Genomic DNA, 25,156 nt, shown 5'->3' with positions numbered 1-25,156 from the left:
TACCTTTATTTTAGCTTATTTTTCAGTTTTTTCCTTTTTTTTAGTTTTTTTTTATTTTTTATTTTTTTTAGTTTTTTACCTTTTTTTAATTTTTTTATTTTTTTTAGTTTTTTAGCTTTTTTACTTTTTTTATTAGTTTTTAGTTTTTTTTGTAGTTTTTGCCTTTTTTTAGTTTTTTCAGTTTTTTTTTTTTAGTTTTTTATTGGTTTTTACCTTTATTTTAGCTTATTTTTCAGTTTTTTCCTTTTTTTAGTTTTTTTTAGTTTTTAGTTTTTTAGTTTTTTACCTTTTTTTAGTTTTTTTAGTTTTTCTAGTTTTTAGCTTTTTTTTTATTAGTTTTTAGTTTTTTTTGTAGTTTTTGCCTTTTTTTAGTTTTTTTAGTTTTTTAGCTTTTTTATTAGTTTTTAGTTTTTTTTGTAGTTTTTGCCTTTTTTTAGTTTTTTTCTTTTTAGTTTTTTTGTAGTTTTTACCTTCTTTTTAGTTTTGTTAGTTTTTTTTTTTACTTATGTCCTGGTCGTCATTTATACTCCCTGTGTCCCGGTGCTTTGTTGATTGCTAATCGAACATTCCTTTTGTCCTGGTCGCTTTCTCTTTGAGTGTCGTCATTTATTTTTTTCTTTTTTAGTTCTTTTAGTTTTTACCTCTTTTAGTTTTTTTTAGTTTTTTAGATGAAAATTTTTTTTAGTTTTTTCCTTTTTTTCTTTTTAGTTTTTTATTGGTTTTTACCTTTATTTTAGCTTATTTTTCAGTTTTTTCCTTTTTTTTAGTTTTTTTTTATTTTTTATTTTTTTTTAGTTTTTTACCTTTTTTTAGTTTTTTTAGTTTTTTTAGTTTTTAGCTTTTTTACTTTTTTTATTAGTTTTTAGTTTTTTTTGTAGTTTTTGCCTTTTTTTAGTTTTTTCAGTTTTTTTTTTAGTTTTTTATTGGTTTTTACCTTTATTTTAGCTTATTTTTCAGTTTTTTCCTTTTTTTTAGTTTTTTTTTTTTAGTTTTTAGTTTTTTTAGTTTTTTACCTTTTTTTAGTTTTTTTAGTTTTTTAGCTTTTTTATTTTTTTTATTAGTTTTTAGTTTTTTTTGTAGTTTTTGCCTTTTTTTAGTTTTTTTAGTTTTTTAGCTTTTTTATTAGTTTTTAGTTTTTTTTTGTAGTTTTTGCCTTTTTTTAGTTTTTTTAGTTTTTTAGCTTTTTTATTTTTTTGATTAGTTTTTAGTTTTTTTTGTAGTTTTTGCCTTTTTTTAGTTTTTTTCAGTTTTGACGTCACCTGATCCAGTTTTTTCAGGTGACGTCACCTGATCCACAGATCCACACACAGACAACTTATTTTTATATATATAGATATATAAATACATATATATATATATATATATATATATATATATATATATATATATATATATATATATATATATATATATATATATATATATATATATATATATATATATATATATATACATACGCAAAGAACACAGTCAAATTCAGCGTATCAGAGAACCTTACTGCAGAAGTTTCAAGCTCCTATCTACAAAAATATAAGATCCTGTTTTTTATTTTTCAGAGACAGATGAACACGGATGGATTTATTCATTTGTTATTTTTTTTTTTCATTGATAATCGTATCGATTCAATGTTCCTAGAAAATCGGAGACTCATTTAAACGGGAACATAAATTCTTGTGCCCTTTTTAAGTAGCAAAAGATTGTCTATAGGAGTGGCATTTTTCACAATTTAGTTGCACAAAGCAACAACTTTGCCCAAGAGAAGGAAATTCTGAGACAGCCAGTCAATTTGAAACTATCGAAAAGTTTAATGGTGATCTTCACCGTTTACAGGCAACAATACCGCTGTTTTGTATCAAACAGTTCATGGTAACGAACTGCAGTAAGGAGCGATCCGGCTCAATAGTAACCAAAACTCTAAAAAATTGAATTTTGATATAAATAGCTACATCAAAAGAATCGCATTTTAATGCTGATTTTAAATATATAAGTTTCATCAAGTTTAGTCTTAGCCATCAAAAGTTACGAGCCTGAGAAAATTTGCCTTATTTAGGAAAATAGGGAGAAACACCCCCTAAAAGTCGTAGGATCTTATCGAAAATGACACCATCAGATTCAGCGTATCAGAGAACCCTACTGCAGAAGTTTCAAGCTCCTATCTACAAAAATGTGACAATTTTGCATTTTTGCCAGAAGACAAATCACGGGTGCGTGTTTATTTGTTTGTTTTTTTTTTCCCCAGGGGTCATCGTATCGACCAAGTGGTCCTAGAATGTCGCAAGAGGGCTCATTCTAATGGAAATGAAAAGTTCTAGTGCCCTTTTTAAGTGACCAAAAAAATTGGAGGGCATCTAGGCCCCCTCCCACGCTCATTTTTTTCCCAAAGTCAACGGATCAAAATTTTGAGATAGCCATTTTGTTGAGCATAGTCGAAAATCTTAAAAACTATGTTTTTGGGGATGACTTACTCCCCCACAGTCCCTGGGGGAGGGGTTGCAAGTTACAAACTTCAACCAGTGTTTACATATAATAATGGTTATTGGGAAGTGTACAGACGTTTTCAGGGGGATTTTTTTGGTTTTGGAGGTAGGGTTGAGGGAGGGGTCTATGTGGGAGGATCTTTCCTTGGAGAAATATGCCATGGGGGAAAAAAATTCAATGAAAAGGGCGCAGGATTTTCTAGCATTACTATAAAAAAAAAAAAACAATGAAAAAATAAACATGAAAACGTTTTTTCAAATGAAAGTAAGGAATAGCATTGAAATTTAAAACAAACAGAGATTATTACGCATATGAAGGGTTCTAAAAATACTTTAGCATAAAGAGCGAGGTATTTAGGAGGAGATAAATACCTCGCTCTTTATGCTAAAATATTTTTAGTGATTTCAACTATTTATTCTGCGGCCTATTTGATTCAGGGGTCATTCTTAATGAATTGGAACAAAACTTACGATTTAGTGTAAAGAGCGAGGTATTAACGAGGGTACAAACCCCCTCGTACACATAATAAAAATATAAGAATATAAAAGTTTGTTACGTAAGTTAATTCTTAAGTTACGTATATTTTTTACTAATAAAAACGTTCGTTGAATATTAAAAGTTCTAGTAGCCTTTTTAAGTAACCGAAAAATTGGAGGGCAGCTAGGCCTCCTTCCCCACCCCTTATTTCTCAAAATCGTCTGATCAAAACTAAGAGAAAGCCATTTAGCCAAAAAAAAATTAATATACTAATTTCATTTCAATAATTTATGTGCGGAGAGCCAAAATCAAACATGCATTAATTCAATAACGTTCAGAAATTAAATAAAAAAAACTAGTTTTTTTAACTGAAAGTAAGGAGCGACATTAAAACTTAAAACGAACAGAAATTACTCCGTATATGAAATGGGTTGTCCCCTCGGCAGTCCCACGCTCTTTACGCTAAAGTTTTTAGTTGTTTTAAAAAGTAGGATTGTGGCAAAGAGTCAAACTTTAGCGTAAAGAGCGAGGGACTGCGGAGGGGACCACCCATTTCATATACGGAGTAATTTCTGTTCGTTTTAAGTTTTAATGTCGCTCCTTACTTTCAGTTAAAAAAACTAGTTTGTTTTATTTAATTCAATCCTAAAGATGCACGCAGTCAATACAAAACGAACAAAATAAACGATTAACATAGAGATTAATTTTTGACTTCAGAATTTTTCACTATTTGGTTTATATTTTGCGTAGGTGCGTTCCTAAAGTCTCAAAATTGTATTTTTGGTCCCAAATTTTCTACTTGGCCGTAAGCTTGATTATAAATAACGAGGGTTATTTCTGTCGAGGTGTAGAAAACTCGATGTCTAGTTTCAGTTGATTCTTAAGAATAATTCTGGACCAAGCCTGTGTAACACAAAATATTAAATTTATACGTTTACCACCACTAAAGGGGGGGGGCGTGAGGGAGGATTATGAGTGCCGCCAGAAAACAGCTCAAGGGAGGAGGGTGTCACCAGGTACTACCAGGAGCCTTGTTTTTACCAAAAACTTAAAGGGGATAGTTCTTATTATCTTTTTTATATGGACAGGGCCTTCAGATGAATATAAAGAGCTAGGCTCTAGGGGTCAGTATCTGTCGTCACATTTGGAGTACCACTGGATATGGCATCATACATAACAGATATTAAATCAAAAAACAACTTTTTTCAAGTAAAAGTAAAGTGACATTAAAACTTGAAGCAAATTTAACTTATTATGTATATGAGAAGGGCTCTCTACTCTTCACGCTAAAGTTTTACCGCCCCCCCCCCTCAATTCTTTAAGAATGAATGCAAGGGTGATGAACAAGAGTGATTGGAATGGAACAAATTTTATTTTTCCCGCGCAGATATAGAATAGACGAGGTTACCGCTATGCATTTGCTTTAAACGATTCAACTTTTAGTTAAAATCTTTTAAAAGGTAATCAGTTGCACATGTATTGCACTCATAAATGCTTTCAGCATAGCACTTTAGCATAAAGTTAGGGAAATCCCCCTCACATACGGAACAATTTTTACTCGTTTTAAACTTCAATGATTCTCTTTATTTTCGTTTGATTTTTTTTAAATTGCAAAAAAAAAAAATTACTGCGATGAGGAACATTCAACACTGATGCAATTTTTTACCTCTCAGTAGTTGTGAGGAGTAATCTGAATCACCCAGATTGCGCCAATCCCCAATTTTTCATTGTTCATGCATTTTGTTTTGTTCGCCTTGCAGAGAATGTACCCTTTTTAAGTACATTCCATTAGTGTTGTAAAATTCAACTTAAAGGTGTGAAAGTCAAACACAAACTTAAATAGATGGCGGAATATGCTTTCCTTGGATCAGAATTGCACAAATATCAATTTGCAATTGAAATGGACGGCGATCTTCTGCAGGAAGATGCAGACAATAACGAACAAGTTTTAAAATTTAATCTAAAAAGAGGAAATGTTAGGAAAAGGATAATGTTTAGGTTAAAAAAAGACACTTACAAAGAAAAAGGAAAACACTTACTTTTGAGTCAACACAGCTCCAAACGTCATTCTAAAAAACTCCGGCTAAGTGATAGGCTGTTGCTGATATTCTTAGTTTGGACGACCAGTATCTGGACCTTCCCCTTTATAAAGTGGTTATCGAGAAAAGAAAAAGTTCTTCCAGTCACTCCATTCTTTCCGAATGCCCTTTCTAACGTTTGTTTCAATTTGATTGTTTTTTAGTTGAGTGGACATGATTTATCTCATGCAAGAGCCCTGTAATGACGCGTCAGATAAATGTGCGTCAGTTGATTGAAAAATTGTGAAGACTCATACGAAACCCATAATTATAGTGTGAAATTCCATCTGCTTTAACCAAAGGTTGAATGGAAAAAACCCAAAACTGACTAATCTTTCTGTCAAAATTTCATAACGGAATATATTTTTATCCAAGGTACTGCGCATTAAGCGACTAGTTGTAACTGATGAGATTATATTTTTACAAAGTGAGGAAAACACGATTCACCAAACGTTCAAAACCGAGAAAAATGACTGGAAATATCTCAGAAATTTATAAGCAGTGTTATTCGATCTGGTACTTGGACTTCAAATCTCCCCGCGTGGGCCATTTGAAGGAATTTTCAGTTACGACCTTTATGGGAAACCAAAAACACTATGTAGGCTAGTTTTCAGTTGCAAGATAATGCTTAGAAGTGGAGATATTAGCTCTGCTACAGCATTTCAAAAGGTGATATGACATGTTTTACTAAACTTAAGTTCATGGTGAAGTACCTTGAATCCGATTACCTTCTATCATCAGAAGATATTTACTTTAAATTAAATGTAATTTCTTTGCGCATTTAGTTGCATATATGGAAAGTTCAAAAAGCTTCCTGACGTCGGCTGGACCATTTTTGTTTTGTATATTTCTAAATTAAATTATATAATGTGTTTTTATCTTTTCTTGTTGCATATGATCATTTGGCTGGACTTTCCAGCATCTTAGTTCGTTCTCAAACCGTTTTTCTGTTCTTCCACATGCGTTCTGGATCCTTTTCTCACTTGGGGACATACTGGAGACCGAAACTTGTGGTATCAAGACATTTGGCGTACTTAAGATTTCCAATAAAACCTCCACAGTATACACAGCCACCCGTAAATGGAAGTCAATCATCTCCCCAACCCAAAAAAGTAATGTTTAACATACATTTTTTTTTAATTCCCATTGACCTGTAAAATAGATTTCGTATAACCTTCACATTTTGAATTACTAGATGGAAACTTTTGTAAAATCTTTTTCACAGTAAAGAACTTAAGAGGCCTAACAAACAGTTTTGTTAGGCTTTGTTACACACTATAGGATATTGAAAGTTAGCCAAAATAAAAAGATAAATTGGATTCTATCTTACGGCAGAGAAAGGAACACATACTAAAGATAAATTTTTATTGAAGTGACTTAATAACGAACCTCAAAAAGGCCACGTAAACAACAACAACAGAAAAAAGAAAGATAGATTATGCATAATTTGAGCACCCAAAAATTATTTTGAGTTGAGCCCTTTGAATGCTCAAGAGGTTTCAATATAAACACATTTAAATTTGCTTTTTTTATATATAAAAATAAAGAAATAATTCAAAAATTCACTCTTCCCACCTTTTCCTTGTCTTTTAGCTACGTTCAAATTCACAGAAAAGCATAAATTTAACAAAACTCTAAAGTAACAATAAATAAAAATGAAATTTTTACAGGATAGCAGCTTTTTGGTTTGAGATTGCTCAGATTATAATAGGCCATATCAGAATTTAATCTTGCATTATTTGGGCGAACAGCTTTCTAACCAAAAGTCTGGCAATTTTTTTTATTATTTTTCATGGTCCCGTGCCATGATTCAAAATAGGATTGTCATGTTAAAGAAACAAAAAATATGATTTAAAAGGTCTTGAGAGATTTTTAGTACAAAAGTTACTAGCGACGCAGGCGCTAAAAATCAAATTGGAACTCCAATAATAATTAGAAACAGATAATTGCGCACTGAAGGGGTTATTGTATTATTTTAAATACTAATATGAGTATTAGCAAATATAAAATTAATCAGGGTAATTTTTTACTAAGAATCAATTATATTTACACCTGAATTTCTAAATAGAAACTTTAGGCTTAATATGCTAGAGACACGTGACATTATTTCCTTTGGGATAGATTGACATTGGCTTAAGCTTTATAATAATATTTGAAGCCAGTTTTACAAAAAAAATAGATTTTTTTTTCTTTTTTACCATTGAGGGTTAGGTAACACTTACGCATTGACAAAGAGAATAAATTGAAGAAACATTTAAACTGGGTGATTCAAATTTGAACGCTTTAATCTTGTTTATATGATAAGTAAATATAATATATACTACAGATAAGAATTTGAACATAGCTTTCCCTTGAACACTTTTGACATGTTAAGGAATAATTTCGAGAATTAAAATTGCTTGCACACACATTCTACTATCCATACCCAAAGGGAAGTGATGAAATCACTAAAAATAAATAAATAAAATTTAAAGGCATGGATGGAAAATTAGAACTTAAGTTTTTTTTTTGCATAAAATCCAATTCTCATGCGTGCATAGCTTGACTTCATTGTCTAAACCTAATCATTTTGGACCAGTCATAATTTGCTCCCTCTTTTATGAGCAGCCCTGGTTGGTCCAAAATGATAGTTTCCACATTGATATCTAGCAAAGCATACGTGAAAACTGAGTTTAAGAAAACTTAAGATTCATCTACTTATTTTGTACAATTGTTCGGTAGTAACTTACCCAAGAAAAAATTATAAAAATAATTCACAGATAGCAATCATTCATAAAATTTACATAAATTCATTTCATTACCATTCGTTTAGTCGTTAATTTCACTATTGTACACATTTAGTGAGCAATGAGAACAACTAGACTAAACAGAAAATTTACACACAACTCATTAGATTTATACTTTGATTCGCACAACAACGATTGGACTGCAGGTATAGCTTCTAAAGGCAGTACGAAATTAAACCAAAAGTATTTTACTTTTAAACTACTCAAAACCCTTTTTTGCAATATTTACAAAGTCTTCAATTATTCATGTTAGAGTGGGGATCGCACTACAAATTGTTGTAGTATCAAACGTGTCGAATTTAGGGTTTCCGTCTATGAAAGATTTAGCTCGGTTGCACCCAATTTGAAAATTTTTTACTCTAATTTTTCAATGCGCTTTATAAACTAATTAAGCTAATGAGGGGGCACTTTTTCTAAAAAAAAGCATCACTTTTAAAAACAGGTTAGGGACACTTATATTTTCTCGTTTAAGATTTATTTTGCTTTGCATTAAGCTTATCAAAAATATAAACAACACTATAACATGTAAATATCTATCATTAAAAAATTGATATTAGAAATTGAGTTAAGCTTTGGGCCTCTATGCTGCAAGACATTCTAGCCACAATTTAAACTGGTCAGAATACTTTGCTTTTCAAATGAGCTTGTTCGTATTTATTATCCGGCTCAGAAACTGTTCCATGTATGGATTTTCACAACAAGAAATTGTGCAGTCCATCAAATGTCTCACACTGAATTAAGCAAGTCATAAATGAACCATGGTTTCGTCTGCCAATAGAAAAGCAAGAGCCACTATACCATGTATTGCTGAATGGGAGGTAGAATGACCACCGAAAGGAGGGACGAAGATGGGCGCACTGGACTTAAAATACTCAATAAATAGGCGGACGGTAACAAGTGCCAAAATACGAAAGGCACAGGCAATACACTAATTAGTTCTCATTTCCTCTTCTAGGAGGACAGAAAGTCATCTCACAGCGCAGGCACCATTTCTGTGCTACGACGTATGTACAGGGTGTCAAGTTAACTTCTTAAGTTACTTGAAATGACACAGATATTCTCTCAATTTTTGATCATTCAATTTTCGAATGCAATGCATCACCGTCTAGGAAGCAGGGGAAGCTGAATTTTGCAGCCGCCAAGAAGCCGTTTGCAGCACTAAAATAGATAAAATTGCTTTAAACCAATTCTAGACTAAACCAATTCAGCTGATTGAAGAGCCGTGGTGCAGGTCCTATCCTATTATCGGATATTAGGTAAGTATCCTAAGTGTACATATATATATATATATATATATATATATATATGTATATATATATATATATATATATATATATATATATATGTATATATATATATATATATATATATATATATATATATATATACATTCCAGTGGTTTACTTTTTACTTTGACCCGATTTGGTTTCAAAATAATTAATTTTCGGTTACTATAGACAGAGGTTCCGTACTTTACTAGGTTGCAGATACACTGCAACCACGATATGGGCTAAGGTCACTCTGTAGTAGGTTGCCTCTAAGGCAGCAACCAGGATTTATATACTGGCAAATGCTTCAATAAATATAGTATAATAAATGAGAATGAAAATCTACAGGTGGCTCAGCAAAACTTAAACTTCATTTCTTCTTTGGTGCTAAAAAGGGTCCTTTACACTCTGAATAAAAAAGAAGGGTATTCCCAAAAAATAAATAGGAAGTACTTCTGACAGGTGAGAGATTAAGAAAATTTGAACCTTAAACTCGGTCAAGCACATCTTCAAACGAAACTTGTTCTGGATTCTCATATCTATTAATTGAGTTCAAAAACCTTTCCTTAAACGCAACTTCATATATCGCAAAGGTTTTTCCCCTTTGAATCCATTCTAGTCAAATTAATATTAACTAGTTTCGTAAAACATCTGGTTGTTATTGCATTTTACTGAAGGAACAAAGAGTAGGAACAACCTCCCCTATTTGTATTTTTACCGGACAAAATTCATAGATTATATCATAACAGTTACGATCACTTCTGCTATCCAAAAGCAGGAGTACCACATTTTTACTACCACACTACCACAGTTAGGGTAACATCATTATACTTTGACGCAAATATTCAATACAAATAAGAGGAATAATTATAGAAATAGGCATGAAAGAAATAGGATAGTTTCTGGATATTGCTATTTATAATATTTTTAATATTTCGATACTGTACTGAATTTTACAGTTTTGATCTTCTCTGAGGAAGGAGATACAGTAATTGCTTCTCTGCCGTCGATCATCGGCGGCAGAGACGCCTATGATCGGCGTCTTCGGACTTAATTGTCAACGTCTTATTAGTTCAATCACAATTTTGAAGAAGTCAAACAAGAAACAATCACAATTGAACACGTTATTCACAGAGGATCTAGAAATGTTCACAAAAGGATTATACCCAGAGAAGGGATACAAAAATCAAAACTGAGGTAGATTGTACATAATTAGCTTACCCATTTAAATGACCATTCTTTTCCACATGCCCGTTTGATTTAGCATGTCCATTCATATGTATTGTTGATCCGTTTGCGTAACCATTGGTATACCCATTCGCGTGACCATTGGCATGGCCATTAGCATGGCCATTAGCATGGCCGTTAGCATGACCATTGGCATAGCTAAAAATAAGATAAATTCGAGTCTTATCCAGGATATAGTTTATATTTTATACACAAAATAACGTTTAAACATGTCAACTGTTTTGTAAACTAGATATTTCGCTTTCCATTTTATTGTAAATTAAAAATTTCATTTGATTATTTAAGGCTTAGACATTTTTCTTAAATTTTCAAAACTTCTCTTTGTGAAATTATTGTTAAATAGCCCATAATGAGTTATTGAAATTAGTCCATTGATAAAAAGAACCAAAAACAATATCGGGTTTTTTAGTGCAGAAGCGTCGACGGAATTCTATTTCAGGAGCAACCTAACTCATTTGGAGGAAGGGAAGCTAAACAAAATTTTTTTATTAGTCATTATACACTGATAGGGTGCATACTTCTATGCAATTGTTCATTTTTCAGTGATTCTACCCAACCCCCCTCCCCTTCCCAAAGACATGTTTTAATTAGATATAATCCTAGAGAGGGGTCATCGAAGGCCTCACACAAAACCCAAAGCCCAGGGTAGAACACATTGTTATTATTATTTGTCCATGTCTGCATACAACAGATTTATTAAGTAATCTCAGGTTTATGCATCTATTCCGAGGTTGCATCTGGGGAATCATTGCGTAAATTATCCCTAAATTCCCCTTCTTAATCCCTTTTAACAAATAAAGAGAGAGCCAATCCAAATTCCAACTGAACCAAGTCGTTCACTTAAATTCTATAACTAATCATTTTGCCAATTTATTTTCTTTCCCATTAGTAGACAATAGTACATTTTCGGCTCTACAGATAGAAAGATTATTTCTTCCGAATACATAGCAAATGGATCTAGTTTTGAGGAGTTTGATTTTTTTTTTTAATTACACCATCAAAAGAGGCTATTCAGTTGCATGACGAGGTCATTCTTATCTCAGCAAGGTTTGAGGAGTCAAGTTATGGAGCAAAAAAATATTTTGGCCAAAAACTAAACAAAGAAGCTTAGATTCCATGAGATTTTAGGCAATTTTCCGTTGAACCCATCTTCGAATTTCGAGTGTACTTTCAAATTGATCTTTTTATATAGTCTGGTCATTCGTATCCTTGATATATTTGATTGACTTGCTGTACAATGCCTTGACATCTTTGTGGCTTCTAAGCTTAAAATTAAGTAACAGTCAAATCTTATTTAATGCAATGTTCTCTATTCAAAAAAAAAAACTAAATATGGTTTAAGGCAATATTCTATCGTACTTTAAACAAAAAAAAATCTTCGATTTTGGCACAAAATTGATTTTCAACACGTATTTGGCAACCAGCACTATATTGCATAATGTACTTGCAGTATAGACATAATACAGTATCACTGCCCTTGAAGTCGTCAAACCGACCGACGACGCGGAAGTCAAAGAAATTTTTTTTTTTCAATTAAAACCACCATCTGTCATCAAGTCAAGCAGATCATAAACCGGATTATTCGAGGTGCAGCTCAAATGAACTCGGATACTGTTTACCTTTCGGTCATTTTCCTTTTAAAAGAGGGGGAGGAACCTTCAAGTACAATTATTTGATAAAAAAAGATACGACTTATTAAATAGTTGCAAGATCTAAATTGCAACTTCATATCCATGTGTATGAGCACGAATTACTGATCGGAATTTTTCGTTATCTTTGAAGCGGTATTTCTCCCATACATTGGATGGAAAAGGAGTGAACGTTGGATTCTATAGCTTGTAAGCTTTTATAGTTCAGTAAATGTATCTATTTTTAAAGCAAAATCGTAAGCTAATTCATAGAGGTAAATTCTTTAAGCTCTTGAGCAGTATAAATGAGCGTGGTGTTCGAACTAACATTTCAAACAAAATCCTTTAGTTACACAAACTTTAATATACACATTATTCTTCTCTATTACTAATACTACTACTAGCAACTCACCGCAGCACCAAGCCACCCAAGGCCAACACAGCTACACACACTCCTCTTCCATTATAATCTATTCAAAGCCTCCCTCTTTACACCCTTCCCTGAAGTTGTCATTTCCCTTAAATCTTTCTTTACGAAATCCTCCCACCCCAACCTTCTACCTGCTTTCCATTAGCCCTAGATGGTTGGCCAAAAAGGACAATCTTTATCAATATGTGCCATCCGCTGAACGTGCCCTAGCCCCATCTCAACCTTTCTTTATGTATAGCCCTGGAAAGCGGGATTAATCCACACTTTTCATACAGCCTACTGTTTGAAACACGGTTAGTCAGTTGGGTTTCCTAAGCAATTCGTTGGCAATTTCTCGGGAAAACATCTGGCAAATTTTCTTCCGTTGTTCGGAACGTCCATGCTACAGAACCACGATTTGACCACTGTAGCTTCCAATATTCTAACCTTGGTTCGCGGATTTATCGTCCAATTTTTCCAAACTTTTTCCAACTGTGACAAAAGACCCTGAGCCTTGGCTATTCTACTTTTGACACCTTCACTGCTTCAAAGTCTTTACTAATAATACTACCAAGGTAAGTAAAGCTACCAACTTGATCAATCTTATCGTTACCTAACGTCACCTTTTCATCTTCACTTATTCCTCGTTACCCATCTTCACCTTTTCATCTTCACTTATTCCTAGTCTTAGCGACTTACTCTTCTTAACATTAATTTTCAAACCTATTTTAGCACCCTGAACTTATAAAACCTCTAAAAGTTCATTTATTATGCTCACACTTTCAACTGGGAAGCTTAAATCATCATCATAATCCTAGACCATGGAAAGCCGTTCTTCCCCATTTAATTCCGTGTTCTTCCATTGCCTTTGCTGTACTTCTTAAGACAAAGTACATCAAAATGATCCATAAAAATGGGGATAGAACACAACACTTATCACTTCCATGTATCTGTCTAATAAGACCTTTGCTAAAGCTTTCTATAAACAGAGTCGAACACCTTTTCATAATCCATAAAACTGAGCAATAAAGCTGTTTGATAACTAAGATACTTCTCAATTATTAACCTAAGAGTGAAATTCAGTCGACAAATCCTCTATTCTTCCTATAACCGCACTGTTCTTCTCTTAAAACTTTGTCTAAAGCATCTCTCAGTCTAAAAAGTATCACATTACTGAGTAATTTGCTATCTACAGAGACCAGACTATTGCCTCTATAATTGACACATTCACTCTTACCACCTTTCTTATAGTGGTTTAATTCAGAATTGATTGGATTAAGTAGCTGGTTTTACTAAGAAGAAAATAACCATATTCAATAATAATTGGATTAAGCAGCAAGTTTTACTAAGATGAAAATCACCAGATTCATATACAATTGAGTTAGGCAGCTGGTTTTACTAATGTGAAAATTAATAGATTTTTGTCCTTATTGTTTTTTAGATACCATCCCAGATCTTAGGATAGTAGTTTATATGAAGGCTGTTTCCTGAAAACTATAACCCTGTCAGCTTACTCCGATGTCATACAAATACACAATTCAATCAGAAGTACCAGAGTATCACATCCAGGCTACTGCAATTTGTTTATAAATTAATCTGGATTTAAGGGTGAGTATTTATAATTAATGTTATATTTTTGCATTAACCATGACCCCTAAAAGACTTTTAGATTTAATAAATATCATATATCATCAGAAAGCGACTTTTGGTCAATAGCTGAGTGAATTACGAGTGCTTTATGATTTCGCATATAGTCGGTAGACGCATATAGGTCGGTAGTTTATTCCAGACAGTCAATCTACCTACTATCGTGTTACATTGTGGTAATTTTATTATCCTATCTATTATCTATTATTATTATTTATTATCTCTTCTATCGTAGTTATTTGACAATGAGAATTTCTGGGAAGGTGCAGGGATTACAGTACGCGATTCAAAACGAATGATGTAACATTTACTATGACGAGTTTGACGTAATCTCAGAATTTAACAAAACGAGATATACTGTCCTGTTAAGGCTTGATCGAAAGTTGTGACTTTCCGGAAAATACCGTTCAATAAATCATATTTCAATTTTCTTCTCTTTGGTAATTTAAAAATAAGACTAATTATGAAAAATTATTTTGATACAAAACATGATTCGTGAAATTCACTAAAATAAAAAGTATTTTAAATTTAGACTAAAATGATTGGCATGTTACAACCAAAACCATTAATGAATATCCTTTCAGAAGTTTTTTCACTAGTTTATTTTGTGGACTTAGTTAAATCGACCTCTGAGGGGTTCACACTTAATACTGAGCTGCTGTTTTCAACCATTAATCAATATAAAGCAGACTTTTTTTCTGCGAAACAACAGGTTTTTCTTGGTAACTAGTTCCTTTTTATCTAGTAAACTAACTGATCGTTTGCCCAACCGTAGAAAGTGCTATAATTAAAAGCTTACCCATTAGCATGCCCATTTGTGTATTCGGAGGCCAATTTTCCGTTTTCTGTTCTTGCTTTAAGCGCTCTCCTTTTACTAGAGTATGACTTCTTGTAAAAATCGGAGAAAAGGAAAAGGAAGAGTACTCCATGACCACCGATCCACAAACAGAAAACTTTGGGGTAGTCACAGTCAATAAATAATAGTTGAAAGGCATGCACGAAAATGCATACAAATTGAACCTGAAAAGGATTCACTATTACTAACAATCACCAGTTTTGCACAGCAAAAATCAAAATTGTACGTAAGCAGGATTGTGTCGCTTGCCCTTTGCCATTACTACCACTTGCAGTCTCTTGAAGACTTACAGAGACAAAGTACAAAAATATCATCGGTGACTACTTTTTCAAGCCCAATCATGAACAAGTTTCGATACTTATGGTGATCTCTGATGTCAAGCTTTCAATTTGTCACCGACTATTTATAAGCTTTCTGATTGCCAAAGGAAACGGTAAAAAAGATTTTTTTTTTCTCTAATAATTACAACTCAAATTTATTTGACTCGCAAAGATTGATAGCTCTGGTAGGTGACACGACAGCATCAAGTCACTATTACGGAGCTTAGAATATAGATTTAGCGCAGACTAATTGATAAGGGACGTCCACTTTGGGGCGGAGGGGGGGGGGGCTCGGACAATAAAGTTTTTCGAATTTTTAGGAACTTCAAGTTCAGATTATCAAATAAATATGTCTCGTTTTATTTTTATCCCCCTCCCCCACACACACACAATAAAAGAAAATCATGCTTAGGCTATATGGCTGTGGTTGCTTTATCGATCATTATAGAATTATTCAGTAGTCAATAATCAGTTTGTACTGATTCAGCAATGGAATAGCTTGACGTCATATTAGTCAAAGTCCTAGATCCTCTTTTGAGAGTAAAAAAAAAGTAAAAAATAGGGTCAACTATACATTATTACAAGGCAAAAGTGAATATGTCTCTGTTAAGGACAAAAGTATTAATTATTCACTATAAGTACCACCAATACCATATGTAAACCCCCGAAAAGAATTATCTAATGGAACAGATAACCAGCCATTATGTATAATGCTCAATTTATGCCAGGCAGTAAAATAAATATCTAAGAATTACAATATGCAATCATCAAATTAATTAGTTTTCCTTGGCTGTTCATATTGACTTGACATTATGAAAAGTGACCATATCTATCACTTGGTGAAGTCCATATCCAACACGGGTGTAACAGCAACTTCATAAGAATGGTCTAATTCTATAATCCTATCTTGGAATTTCAAGTTAAATGGATAGTTAGTAGTAATCCTGACTGACTATAGTTAGTTCATTATCACGGGAAAGTTGTTCTAGATGAGCACATCATCAAGTCTTTTTTTTGTGACTTTGTTACCATTTGCCACTTCCGGGTGGGTTGTCTTGAAACTGAACAGCTGCTCATTAGACACCGCATAAGTCCTCCTTTGCTTGTTTGACACTAAGCACACAGCCCAGCTATTTTAACAGTTCTTAATACGCTAAGTAATTTGGCAGTTTAGAAGTACGATTTGCCCTTCACGTACACAATCCGGATACCCGTTCTTAGTTGTCAATAAGCCAAAAAACAAGCCAAATTGATTTCGACAAGTCAGAGTGTATATGTTACTCTTATGAATTACCAATAGTAAATACATTAGTCTTGTGACTTATGTCGTATAGCAATTGACACAAGTTATACTTTTTTATCTACCAGAAGTGGCAAGAGCAGCGAAAGGAATTTGCAAACCGCAAAAACATTATATAATTTCAAGTTGACTAGCCTATTAAAGAAAATGACCTAAATCTAGTCTTATGCAACATCAAAGCAAGCATAATATTCTATAAGAGAAATAGCCAAAAGCGCTATGACACGTTGTACCGGTTTGAAGGAATGGAAGAAACTAGAAGGTCAATGCTTATAGCTAAACATGGATCACAGCTTACTTGAAAAATACAGATGGCGTTTGAATGAAAAAAAAAACAACAAGAAAGTCCTTTATTCAAAGATTCTATACATTGGCGTAATTTCATCAAAATCATGGAGGGATGGGGGCAAAGTTGGAGCCAATTTGCCCAAATGAAGTGAAAATGATAAGTGAAAGAGGAAAAGTGAGCCATGTAGAAAGGATAAAGAAATACTGAAGAAAACTGGCCTGTTTCTCTGGATGCTTGAATTATGCAGGCTTTTCTTAGTTTTGACCAGTTTCTTTTTTCTTTTTTTTTACAGAAACTAAATTTCAGCTGGTGGAGGGGGGCAAAATAAGTTGGAGGAGGGGGAGGGTGCAAAATTAGGCCTGGGGGGCAGTTTCTTGAACAGAATCAGTTAAAATTTAGCAGCCCATGGGCCACAGCAGAAATAAATATATAACGAAAAGTAGTGAAAAGTTTCTCCAAAAATGATACAATATCAAAGCGCACTAGTTTGGGAAGGTTCCTAACCCCTCAGAGCAAAAGGCTCAGTTGCTACTTGGCTTTCCATCGGATTAGATCATAGCATTTGTCATTGCGCGAGGGCAGAGTCATGAAGAGTGACTTAGGTTAATGTATTTCAAAAATATTTAATGTAGAGCATAGGACTTTTTGCTACTGTATCTTATATATATTTCTCATGAGCCCATTGGCATATTGCAGAGGTGAAGGCTAGAGGGTAGCCTAAATGCACAATCATTTAAATAAATCCACTAAAAATCTTTTGAACAGCGTTTTATGAATATTAACGTAAAAGCTAGGGCATATTGAAACAAAAGAAAATAACAAGTTACCATTTGGAATGTAGTCAGGTATTTTTTCCACCAAATATATTTTTGGTACTGTGGACCCATAGCTGCTACCATGTAGTAGAAATACATAATAATGTGAACAAATGTATTCAAAAGACCAAAGAACGTGCTATGACCACCTAAAAAATAAATGAATTATTTAAATTTTGACATTCAAAAGACAGCAACTATTTAAAAACAAACAAAACATTATACCTGCTATTTAGGTCATTTTTTTTACATTCACAATTAAAAAATTATAGGTAACTAAAAGTTTTATCGTAGTATCGTAGACAATAAACATTACGCTACATATACTAAGAAAAGCTAACAGAACCTTTTTTAATAGTCAGAAAATAAAGCCGACAATTCTCATTCATTTCCATTGTTTTGGCACAACAAATACAACCTCACATACAAGGTCAACGAGCGAAGACTTTCTGATGAAAGAGGAATTTTCACATTGTGTGTAAATACGAACTTCAATAAACGGAAAAGTTAGTACGTATCAGTAGTATTTTTATAATTGTTACTTCAAAAGCTTCGTGAATTTGCATCAATTACTTTCCGTCTTTATGTATTCCTTAAACTGACATCTTATGTATTTCATTAACTTTTACGATATAGTCTAATGGTATTATGTCATTGTAAAGTTCTTATATTGGTTTGTTTGTGTTATCTAGTTATCCTATACAGGATGTAAAGTAGTCCTTTCAGCTAACCAGGCACTTTGGGCTTTATTCCCTCTGATTTTTTTTGACGAAAAAATTGTAACGGATTTCCCAAAAATTTCCCGATACTTTAAATAAAATTTGCTTATGTGTTCACCTTTTTATCCCCCCACCCGACATAACCTAGCTAAAGGCATTAAAATTCTATTAAATAGTAACAACAATAAGCATTATGAGTAAATCATATTAAATAACGTATCGAATTAAATTGATTCATACTAAGAATCTCTGGTCATTAACAAATTTGCACGCGATTTAGCTTCTTAGAAAGACTGTATCACATAACTTTTAGGGGAGAGGGTCATAAACACACAAGACGAATTTTAAAGCAATAATTGGTACTTGTGTATTATTCAGAACACACTCAATAAGTGAAGTTAGGTTCTTTCGTTAAAAATTACGATGCAGGTATATTTTAATTAAATATTTTATATATAGAGGTGGTTAGGTTAGGTTAAGTCAGGTATTTGATATAATGCACCCACCCCCTCCCCCTAATGTGCAAATTTATAGCCCAAACTTCTAACAAAGCTAATGAAATAAAACGAAATATGACGAAGAAATTGCGAAATTACAACTTAGAATTATGTACCCAGAACGCAAAAATGTTAAGAATCACGTTCAAAAGAAGTCTTCCTTCTGCCTTTACTGCCGCCCACCACATATACTCTACTATGTATGATTGTAAATGATGGTGGGATGCACCTCGGTACCGTTTATTACGCCACTTTAAGGGACCCCACATTCTCTCTACCTTTTGGGTAGAGGCACCGGTTTCTTTGTCGACAAAATTTTGCTTCGTTTTCAGTCTTTGGCAAATCCCAAATCTTCATTTCAAAATCCATGTCCAGACACTATCTTCTATCACTATGTGTAACAAACTAAACTGAATTATGTCTTTGTGGCTATGAAACCGGATTTTCGCATCGTAGTTTGTTTCACGAAAGAAATTAACCTCACTTATGAAGTGTGTTCTGAATAATACACAGGTACCTGATAATTATCCATATTTTCGTGGGTGGTCTTTAGGAACATCATGGGGGATTTCTATATCCCTTCCCTATCCTCTGCGTGCGGGAATGTCCCTAACCATACCAATACTGTCTATTGGGAATTATGCACCCTGTGTACACATTCAGTGGATAAGTTTTTGTAGTCATCAGTAAAATTTTTGATTTGAGTTTTTTTTTTTATCTTGATATTACGGACACTCATTCAGTAAGAAAGCTAGACTACCACAATAATTCACACAAATCCGATTTTATTCTCCTAATTAAAATGGGTCTTTAACTGAATGAAACGTCTAAATTATAAGACGAGATAGCTATTACTATGCCCTTCAACTTATACTAGACGGCTGTAAGAAACACGGTGTAACATTACATTGCACAATTGATCGTGTGTCATTCAACCATAGTTAAACCTTGACCGATCGAGAAGAAATTTAATGGTTTTGGTCTAAAGAATTTTAATGTAAGGTAGCAACTGACTATGATGTATTCCATAAGCTAAGTTTTCTGATTAATACCAGATCGAATATTTCTTCTCTTTTGCTTTCTATAAAAAAGAAGATAAATACTCCCTTAATGATTAGCTCTCACAGCTGCACATAGGTCTGAGCTTTGCGAGGGAGTCTGCACGTGTGTGTCTGTTAGACAAAAGATAGGCCTACTTCCAAATTTTTACCTAGAGCCCTTTGACTCAGTTTTCGGAGTGCCCCCTCTCTCCTATGTGCAGGTGTTTTTACATAGGTGCATAAATAGGCGTGTCTGGAACAAATTAGGAGATATGCTCATTTTAATTTTACTGGTATCTATATATAAAAAATTACTAATAGGAATTCCCTCAAGTGGACAAATTAATAAAGAATCATTTATAAGGAAAGACGGGGAAAAGCCAGAATATATTTATCAACATAGAGCTGGATCCGATAGGAAATTGAACAAATTAGCCACCCATAAAAAGACGAAACATTTACTACTCTATGTTATTGTTTATGCTTATTTACTAATTAGCGAATTAAAGAAAAGTCAACGGTAAGAAACCAATCTGGAAAGTCAATCGTCATTACTAAAAAGAAAATCGAAATCTCTTTATTTACATAGATGTAAGAACATCTAGATTCAAATGACATAGCTCAACCAGTCCTTGAGTTCAAACGCCAAACAGTTGGGGCCAAAACCAAAATTTGTTTTGGTATTCAAAAAATTAAACATTGTGTGTATAGCCAAGGCTCAGGATAATTTTTCATAGTTGAAAAAGTTCGGAAGAATAAGAAGATAAGTCTTCAAACCAAGATTAGGATATTGGAAGCTACAGTAATGAAAGTGATAAAATTTAGTTCTATAGCATGAGCGTTCCGAAAAACGGAAGAAAATTTGCCCTGTGTTTTCCAGAGAAATTACCAGCGGATTGTTTTGAGTACCAGGCTGACAGACCGTGTTTCAACCAGTAGATTGTACGAAAAGTGTGGTTAAATCTCACTTTTTAGGTCTATGATGAGAGAAAGGTTTAGTCATTTTTCTGACTCCAGAGATAATGAGAAAGAAATTTTTCATGACATCTCACTTCAAATGTTATATTCATTTCGAGCTACATTTTATTTGGAACGTTTCCGACCATAAGGAATGCAACGGACTGCACAAAAACACCACATCTTTACATTATTGAGGTAAACAATTTAACGTATTTTGTGACTATATTCTATGCCGTTATTATTTCCCAAGCATTTATGCCTGTGAGATTCAACTATCAGGTCTCTAGCCTGGAAAAAGTTCCTTTATCCTCTGGAAATGCATGGACCGATTCCAGAAATCTCGATACAATTCGTTTGCAAATCATTCCTATTCCTTCTTCATAAAAAAATTATCTTCAGCCGCGAATAGTCAATAACCATTATTATTCTGCAAATATTTAGATTGACTAATTCAATTGGCATGTATTTTTGCATTGCCAAGATCCCATTCAGAGACGAACAAAGGATAAAGTAACTAATTTTCGCGACAGTAATGAAAATAAAAACGGATGTGGTAATCCGAACGGCGTTTATTACATAGCACGAGATAGTATTGACAACCCTATTGGGTGTTCCTAAGAGAAGTAGGTACAAATATGGCCCTTTGATAAGAATTTTAGTCACCTTTCCACCACAAGCCGTTCTTTCCAGTGTCTGACCATGAGGCAGGGTATTTTGTGGAATGCACTGCCAAGATTACGTGGATTGAACGCAATAATGGCATTCAGCTTCATAGCAGGGAGGAGGGATCAATCCCCTTGGACATCTGAAGTATCAACCGTGGCGTAAAACAAAGATCCCTTGAAGAGCAATCTGAAATGGGAGAAAGGAGTTCTCTTGCTAGTACCGGTTCCGAGGATCAGGTGCAAACTACCGTTGATGGCTTGCGAAGAGTGGGTGGCCCTTCCCTCTGTTCAGGGAAGAGTTTGGCCAACCTAACTCGGTCTGAAGCTGATGGTTTGTGTTCCTCAGGATGAGAGGAAAGGGCCTTGGAAACCATGCCACAACAAAACTATGCTCTTCTACATATTGAATACCAAAGGATAGAAACACCAAAATACCATGCCCGACAAGGTGCCAATGGCGCAGCAGCTATTGGTACTTTACACAGAAAATTCTCTAGGTTTTTGGCAGTCATTAACAGCAACTGATTTCCACAAAGAAGGCTGTTTAGTTCTCTACTATATGACAAAACCATTTTTGATACCAACAGATCTACTTTAAATGTTGTTTGAAAGTTTATTAACTAGTTTGAAAGTTAATAAAAAAGTAACTTTGGAAAAAAAAAAAAATCTGGAAAAAGCATTTTGAAAACCCTAAGTTCCTTCAAAACCAAGTAAGATGCTAGAAAGCATACTGGACAAGCTATTCCATCACAGAATGGTTAAAGAGTGTCTTTCGAATTGCCACAGCTGATATGCTTGCTTTCGTTTGGACTACGCAAACATCACAAAAACAAGTCTTATTAAAAAAAAAATTACGTAAAACAAGACCGTGTCCAGAGGGGTAGGAGGGATAGGGGGATTGAACCCTCGCCCCGAAATGTCTGTCCAGCCCGTAAAAACGCAATAAAAATACATAAAACAAATTTTTAATGCGTTTCGAAGTCTTACTTGTAACCCCCCCCCCCCCCCCGAACAAAAATCCTGGATACGGACTTGCATTTAAATTTTATTGCAATGATAAGATTTATAACTCTCCATTATATGACCTTTTTTAATGATTTGAATGTCATGGTGATAATCCGTAGCATTCTCACCGTGATAAGGCTTTAAAACAGCTGTGATTTTTCTTCTTGTTCTTTTAAGAGCACCTTATGTCACAGTCAAGAGCACTAAAACACCAAAGAATTTGGAAAAAGGTTAATGCAAACTTGGCATCGAACTTGCCCATAATTCATAGAGAACTGCCCATAGTATAATAGCTAAAGGAAAGAGCAAAGTTCAGGGACAAAGATAAGATCCACTGTTTCCCAAAATAAGAGTGTAAGAATAATTAAGTTCAGCTAAAAACTGAAAATTAAAACTATTCTTGTGACATTGCTACAGGGGCTCAACTGAACGAACTGGTTTGCATTTTTGGGTATAAACATAAGAAACCGTACAGGTAGCATGTCTATAATAACCTGTAGGGGATGTATCTACACAATTACGCACATAAAAAAGTGGGTCCGTCTATTGTGGATGCCTGAAATTATGTGTTTTTAGGCTCAAACGAATAAGAGAAAAGAAGGGAAAAGACTGCTGAACATGAACGACCGGGCTCGGCCAATACCAAATAGTTGCATGGCAAACTGGGGGATAATCTGCTATGGAGCAGGGGGCTCCAAGCATCCACAGTAACGGGTAAGCATTCTTTTGTGCTACTGTATGGCTCATTTTTCAGTTTTCGCAGTCATTTTCACTTGATTAGGGAAAATTGCCTTCAACTTCCCTCCCCCCCGCTCATGATTTTGACGAAATTACACTACTGATGGCAAAGAATTAAGACATAAATTGTGCGAAACGTAGAGCCAGTACAAAGAAAACGATTAACCTTGGCGAAGGCAGTTATCGCATTTACGATTTTCACCTAAATTTTGAAAGCCTAGACTCAAAAAATCTTGTATATAGTCTGCTTCAAAATAAAATATTGTCCGGGTCAAAACCAAACTCAAGATTCACGTAGAGAGACAGAGTGAGGAGACACTTTGCATTAAAAGGAAGATGCATGTAAGTATCAGAGAATTTGCACTGCATTGGAACCAGTATTCCAAAAAAAAAAAAATAGTAGGCTACCAGAAAATCTTTTAGTCAACCCTTTACTAGGGTTGCGACCTGACGAGGAGAAATCACTAGATTTTAGTAATTTTTGGTTGATTTAGTTATTCTTTTCTTCAATGGTCTAGTGATTTGTACGAAATCACTAGAAATAGTGACAAAATCACTAGGGGTGGCAACCCAATCCGTTACTGAAGCTTCCTTATCGGGTAATCAACTGCTACAAATTAAATATTATGATTGCACAGGTGGCTACAGCCTAGCAAAGAACGAGCCTCAGTCAATCGTAACTGAAAATTTAAAGTGGAGCTGTCAGAGAAAAAATGAGCGGCAAAACCGTCAAATGATTTCGATTCGGAAGTGATAACTATTACTGAGGTCCAACTTACTAGACAATTGTAACTGTGAAAACAAAATCTCATTTTTTTTTAAGAGCCAGAAACCTCTTGTAAATGGTGGAAAACTGAAATAAAACGCATATCATTGAAGCTGTCTTGATCCTCAATCGGAGTTACAATCCAAATTCTTGAGTTACTAGAAAAATCACGTTTTATCGTGGGTAGCAGATATGTCCTTTGCTTTTTCTCATTTTTCTGTCAGCGCTAGGGGGCTACTGGTCGGTCGTAGCGACAAATAAGGGAAAAGCAAATCTTTTACATCTAGTGCCCTTGATAAATAGCAAGAAAGCGCACCATAACGTAATGTGCCACCGTGTGCCACAAAAGAACGATATTGGCCTAATAAGGGACACTACGGTATCGAGTGAAAATTCAGAGACAATCAACTGTACACTGCTAAAAATCTACTTATTAAACTTCAAATTTTTCAGAATATACTATCATGTGTTGACATATTCGTCTTTAAACCTTCAATTCTTAATGAATACATCGCTATTCTTAAATACGTCAATTCAAATCTACATTCTAGATTCTGATCTGAATTCCACTCTCTACTTTGTTAGATTCCCCCTTCCACCCAACCTTTTTTCGAACCCGGGATATGCCACTGGGTTGATCAGAAATGATAACCACTACTTTAAAGTGACTATATTAAAGTTAAAGATTTAAAAAAAACGAAATTTTTTTTCTTCAAGTTAAAATAAAGAATGACGATGAATTAAAACGGGTAAAAATTAACCTGAACGAGAGATGAGACGTCACTCCCCACCCACCCCCTCCTCTACCACTTTTGACCTTAAATCGGTTGCGTGCATTTGAATAAAAACTTACAACACCGCATTCAAATAACAAAAACTAAACTTAGTGTGGGTGCCGCGCAGCCACAAGGCAAGGGCTCTATTTCCCTAAATTTATTTTCCTTTTATAGTGTGCTCCCTCCTAAATGTTGGAACCATAACCAAATTAATTCCTAAGCACGTGCCAGGCGTCATATTTTATTTTTTTTAAATGTTGACCTTGGTTAGACATAAACAGCCGAGCACCCCCCCCCCCCCCCCGAAAAAAGTAATAATAATAATATGGATTCTATAAAGCATTCTAGGGAACCGGATCACCCCGAATAATGTCCTGGGGGTGGCTGCTTG

At 34.0% G+C, this 25,156-nt stretch overlaps 1 protein-coding gene and 1 long non-coding RNA gene across 4 annotated transcripts in view; one reads left to right on the top strand and one right to left on the bottom strand.

The window, feature by feature from the left end:
* Positions 1 to 6,384: 6,384 nt before the first annotated feature.
* LOC136034667 (very long chain fatty acid elongase AAEL008004-like) overlaps positions 6,385 to 25,156 on the bottom strand; it is an 80,845-nt gene continuing 62,073 nt past the window's right edge. For all 3 annotated transcript variants that reach the window (XM_065715984.1, XM_065715985.1, XM_065715983.1), the window contains exons 7-10: positions 17,612 to 17,748; positions 14,819 to 15,039; positions 10,309 to 10,473; positions 6,385 to 8,977 (exon numbers count right to left, since the gene is read on the bottom strand). In XM_065715984.1, the coding sequence (XP_065572056.1) occupies positions 8,893 to 8,977; positions 10,309 to 10,473; positions 14,819 to 15,039; positions 17,612 to 17,748 (608 nt within the window). In that variant the 3' untranslated portion in view covers positions 6,385 to 8,892. The remainder of the gene's footprint in view (positions 8,978 to 10,308; positions 10,474 to 14,818; positions 15,040 to 17,611; positions 17,749 to 25,156) is intronic.
* LOC136034670 (uncharacterized) lies at positions 12,078 to 23,698 on the top strand. Its single transcript, XR_010619230.1, has 4 exons — positions 12,078 to 12,173; positions 13,814 to 13,980; positions 17,958 to 18,109; positions 23,062 to 23,698. It is a non-coding gene; the product is annotated as an uncharacterized LOC136034670 (long non-coding RNA).

This window comes from Artemia franciscana, chromosome 13 (genome assembly GCF_032884065.1).
Source record: "Artemia franciscana chromosome 13, ASM3288406v1, whole genome shotgun sequence".
NCBI classification, from domain to species: Eukaryota; Metazoa; Arthropoda; class Branchiopoda; order Anostraca; family Artemiidae; genus Artemia; species Artemia franciscana.
This window is presented reverse-complemented; position numbering and strand designations above follow the sequence as displayed.